This window comes from Habropoda laboriosa, unplaced genomic scaffold, assembly GCF_001263275.1.
Source record: "Habropoda laboriosa isolate 0110345459 unplaced genomic scaffold, ASM126327v1 scaffold541, whole genome shotgun sequence".
NCBI classification, from domain to species: Eukaryota; Metazoa; Arthropoda; class Insecta; order Hymenoptera; family Apidae; genus Habropoda; species Habropoda laboriosa.
The window spans coordinates 558,537-563,944 of record NW_017100692.1 but is presented as its reverse complement, the minus strand read 5'-3'; the positions used below and the strand labels follow the sequence as shown (position 1 = coordinate 563,944).

The following is a 5,408-nucleotide window of genomic DNA, read 5'->3' as shown; positions in this document are numbered from 1 at the left end:
TAGAAAGTTTAAAAAAAAAAAAAAAAAAAAATACAATTCCTATCGATACTGGAAATATTAGGTAAAAAATATATTTCAAGGAAAAAGTAATTAAAGGATGCGTCAATAACCGTTTCACATTCCTGGCGAATGTTTCTGAACGATATAAAACGGTATTTCCTCATAAATCGATGGCATTTTTATTAAACGAACAGCTGTGATTTTCGAAATTTCCGTTCATTTCAAGACACTTTTTTTCTGCGGGCTTGGCCTGATAACAGGTCGAATTCCATTTTTCATTTTGTCGTCGATGCAAACACGAGCTTATTAACCTTTTTGTTCGGGCGGACGCGTCGTACGCGCATAACTCGATTTAACGTTCTCGGTGTGCCACGGTTCGAATCTGGATTTGCAATTTATCTGCCGCCCTCTATTCACTTTTAATCCGCCTGTGATCAATATCAAGCGTGCATTCATTTCAAACTTCATTAACGACGTACGACCTAATGGTGTGGTGAGGATTTCTGCGATTTTTAATTTCCTCGGCCGCGCGACGCTTCCAATTGGGTGTAATCGCAAATAATACGAATCAAAAGGCGACGGGAGCTTTTATTCGATTCGCTTTCAATCGTACGATTCTTCCGCTCGTTCTTCCTTTTTCCTTTTCCTTTTTAATGAGACACAGGAAGAATGAGAGAGAGTGAGAGAAAGAGAATTGTGCTTGTTAACAGAAAAGAATTGCCGCCTGATGAATACAATTATCTCTTCGAAAAATGTAAGCGTAACAATTTCCCAATTATTCTCGAAATATTTCTACACTCTAGAAATGTTTCTACGTTCAATTCCTGTGGAACGTAAAAGGTTAAAGGCAATACATATGTATGTATTGCTCGAGAAACGCTCGTGAAATATCAAAGAATTATAACGCTAAATAGGGATGAAAACCTCGTAAATTCCCGATACTCAATCTCGTCGATTTTTCAATGAATCGAGCACCCGGCAAAAGAGGGTTTTGCTCGTTTTAAACCTCGAGAAGGGAAACCGTCGCGATATTTGTTTTTACAACGTACCAGGCATAACTTCTCGCTGCGTATAAAGCTACCTATCTGGGAAATTTTTTTCGCCGACTCGATGTTTGAATATTGCCCAGTTATAGGGTTGGGAAAATTATTTTCACCAGACCCGTGGGGTAAGGGACGATAGCGTGGGCCGAAACATTTTCTCCAGATAGGAATTCCATGAAATAGGGGATATCTGAAAAGTGGATATTTTTAATGTTTCTTAACACCTGTTAAAATGATACCTTTTTTTCTTTTATGAAAAATAAAGATTACAGATCAAGCTTAGGTAAAGGATTAGCCCCATTTAGTGTTTCGGTACTGTATCAAGTAACAAAAGCTAATCTGTTATGGATTAATTACATTTAGTAATTCTCAGTGTTACAAATTAAAACGAAAGTTAGGATTACAATGAATTTTTCTTGTTAATATCATTACTTTTGTTATATCTTGACTAGAATTTCTGTCACGAGTCTGACTCGTTGTTACAGGTTAAGGGGTTAAATATAAAGAGCCGAAGTACCATCCACTGGATCGTTGCAACTTCTGCTCAGAGATCGCGCAGTTATTTGATAAAATATTATTATTTAAAAATGTCAACACTATTTTCGATATTCGTCTATCAGTCTCTTTTACCAGTGATTTTTACCGCTTCGCTGTTTATACGCTCGCTAAGCCACCTCAGCTTTCGACTCCGCACGGTTCGCTACAGAGCTGTTAAAGGTTTCCCAGAGGGTCACTGCATCTATAGATGCTCCAGAGAATCTGTGGACTTGGATAATTCTATACGGGAGTCTCGGTTCCTTGTCACAGGTTTCTGCCTGGTTAAGGACAACAGGAGAACTCCGCCACCTTAATACAGCCCTAATTTACTGAGTTAGTCTTGTCTTAATTTACTGCGCTGCTGACTAGAGGATAAGACTATCTATATCTCAGTGACTTAACGTCAATTGCTCTTGTAGTTTCGGAATTTGCCACTGATGAAAATTTCGACTAAACCACTGGATCGAGGATTTAATTAATTTTCCAGATTCACCTTAGATTTATTCACCAAGTGTATTTGTCACGTGTTCAACATTACGTTAAAGATGTTTTCTTATAAATGTACTATGCTGTTGATACTACAAATTCCGTTACAGTATCAATAAGCGCGTATCGCAAATTACAGCATCGATAACGGCGCTGTATAACAGAAGGGTTGAAACTCTTTCGACGAGGAATGACAGGATCGAGGCTGACGTGAAACGGGCCTGAAACGCGCATCATTCAGCCTGGTTGAACACGAATTTCGGTCGGGACAGGAGTACAGAGGAGAGAAAAATCAGTGGGAACCGCGATAATGAATGCGACGATTCTCTTTTCTCTCTTTCCCCTCTTCCCTCTCTGTCACTCTATGTCGATCTTCTCTCTCGCGAGGAAGGGAATTCTGTCAGGCGAGCTGTTGAAAATTTAATCATCCCCGAAAGCTCTCGATTATTGTGCCGCGACGAGAGTACACTCGGAGAGGGAGGACAGGAGAGGAGTGGGGGTTTTGAATAAAACATACGGCGTTTCCAATAAATTCGTGAAAAAGAGACGCGATTAAAGCCCGATTTCGACTATCCGACACGTATCGGCAGCTGTACGTCCCCGGGTAGACGGTAATGCTTATGCCGATGAACAGATTCCACGGATTTCGAGCGACAGTTGGACACCTTTGAACGCGCGGACACGATGGATCTGCCACGAAAGAAATTTCCGAAGTTACGCGATGATTTCCGTCGACGTGCGTTCCGTGAATTTTCGATTCAGGTTGTAAGGCTTGTAATACCGAAAGGATGTTGCCGAAGCCGAGAGGAAGTCAGGAATTAGGTGAATTGTCGGTGAATTTTGTAGCAAGGAAACGAATGCCACAAACACAGAAATGTACACTACCGCTCAAAAGTTCAATCTCGTCGACTAAAATGCAGTAAAACCGAGAGTAACTATAGGAAAAAAAGAAATTAGAATGACAAACTTCGAAAGTTCGAATTTAAAATTACTCGAACGAAACGAATTGAGGTGTATCGCCTTTTTGCATTACGCGATTAAGCTCATGTGTAGTGTACATATTCAGTGAACAAACTAAGTAGGAAAAAGATTAACACAGCGCAAGTTCGAGGTACAGTATGAAGCGGGGAGCAAGAAGCGTCCCGACATTATTTTTAATTGAAAGTGCAAGTAATTATGGTAATGCGCCCGGTGAAGTCAGTTAAGTTAATGAGACGACGATATCTTTCACTTGTTTCTTAATGGATTGAATTCGAGTTTGTTATATTCAAGTTGTCGTTCAGCGCACACAATTTCGGAAGCAGTCTTATTAGCCGGAATACTTAGAAATACCTTTGTGATCTAGCCGATGGAAACACGTAGGAAAAAATATTGACGTGAACGTGATAAAATTGAATCGATACATCATTGGTGTATAAAACTACTTCTTTCTGGTGGTAACTATCACGGGATCGTAGTAGAGACAGGCCATCGAGCATCGGCAGAGGGCTATAGTTATTCGCTAATCCGTGATGCTTTTGAAACGGTGCGCCGTTATAGAGGCAGCGTCGAGCATACAATTTATCCAGAACATTCTATTACGCTTTGATTGGCCTCGAGAGCCATTTTACCGAGATCGTTTAACCGAGGGCGTCAAACGCAGCGCTGTAAATAAATGACGTTCAATCGAGCCATCCTGCGTCCCGATCGCTCGTTTGCCGTTCCTATTACGCGCCACGAGATATCGCTTCTTCGTCCTCTGACACTCTTCTATGCTTATTTCGATAACGTCGTCATCACCACTGCCAGTCGTCTTTTCGACACGTGTTCACGCGGGAGAAGCTTAATTCCAACTGTCGAAAAACGGTTTGAGGCGAAACTAGGACGACCGCGAAATTACTCGAACGTTTCTGTTGAGCATTTACTACACGCTGAGCCTTCGACCGTTCGACCACCGTAAAACAAGTCTACTGCTAGCTGTCGAGATTGTTTACTAGCCAGAGACCACACTCAAGATTTTTGGACAAACAAAAACTCTTACTGCCCTTTCGTAACACCAGTGATATAACTACCAATGAGAGAAAAAGGCACTCAGTCATATGAATTAGTCACTGATCAATCACAACACAATTTGCTTTGAGACAAAACACAAAGCGAACGAACAGAACTTATCGACAACTCGATCACACAGAACTCGTTGAATAATTCAATCGTATGCACGTATAGATATAAATATGGAACACAGAAGACGCTTAGATGTTAGAAGTTAAATATTCTCTCATTTAGTGAACTCTCTCGATATCAATTTATTCGTGAGAGCGCGACGAGGGAGAACCTCGCTATACTCGAGTCGCAACAGTTTCTAACTCGTGGGAACTGAATACACAGTGCTCCCTTGAAAAACGCGATTACGCACAATCGTTTCGATTACACACGAATTTTTCTTCTTGAAAATTACCGACGTTCACTTCGAATTTCAATTTCACTCGCACGAGAGCTCCTCTCAAGAATACCAAACTGCTTCGTGTCTGCGAAGCAACTGCCCGACAACAATACGATTGTGTATCCATTCAATAACAAGTCGCGATACATCGACTCTCAGACGCAGTGTCCTCTCGCGAGAAATACTCGAGAGCGACTCGCGATAGTTTCGCTCTCAAAAGGACACCTAAGGTTTATGTTTTGGTTCATGCACGTACAACGACTCTGACTCGCGTTTCTTATGTTTGGCTCGCAAGAAATATCACGAGTTCTAAGGAGTTAAGGCTTAAGAATTTTTCCAAGAACAGTTGCGAGTGTACACAGCAAGCAGAAATCGGGTAGGACGACTCGTCCTCAGTCAGTGTTTACTCTTTTTTACTTTTTCTTCGAGAATCATACATATTCTATCCTTTTCTGGGGAAACATTGTTAATCAATAGACCTTAAAACATGACATACTTTGTTTGTCATTATTTTAACCACAATATATCGGAATTGAGAATATTGAGGTGGTTTATAGTTACGACACACAGTGCATATACCGTGTCTCCCACTAATATTCGGACACTCTAGAACAGTATAACTTTCTCAAAATTGGACCTAACGACTTGAGTGTTTTTGAGAAGATAGAAGGAACAGTGTGCTAGATGATATGTACAAAAAATTTTGAAAAAAATTCTTCGAGGGAGCACTGTATTTTCTACAAAACTAAGGTCTCGTGGTGCCAAGGCACTCGTTGCAGTGGTCTCGCAAACACAAGCAACGTTTCTGCACTCTCCTTGCGGGAATCAGGCCTAGGAAAAACCCCAGGAGACAGTCATCCTCACGCTTGTGAGCCGAACCTGGTGTTAAGTGGCTTGCCTCGCAGGTTGCAGAACGGATT

General features: G+C 41.2%; 1 protein-coding gene across 1 annotated transcript in view; it reads left to right on the top strand.

The window, feature by feature from the left end:
* Window positions 1-1,894, top strand: part of LOC108576941 — a 157,600-nt gene extending 155,706 nt beyond the window's left edge. The window contains exon 7 of the mRNA XM_017940017.1: window positions 1,750-1,894. Within this exon, the coding sequence (XP_017795506.1) occupies window positions 1,750-1,894 (145 nt within the window). The remainder of the gene's footprint in view (window positions 1-1,749) is intronic.
* The last annotated feature ends 3,514 nt before the right edge of the window (window positions 1,895-5,408 follow it).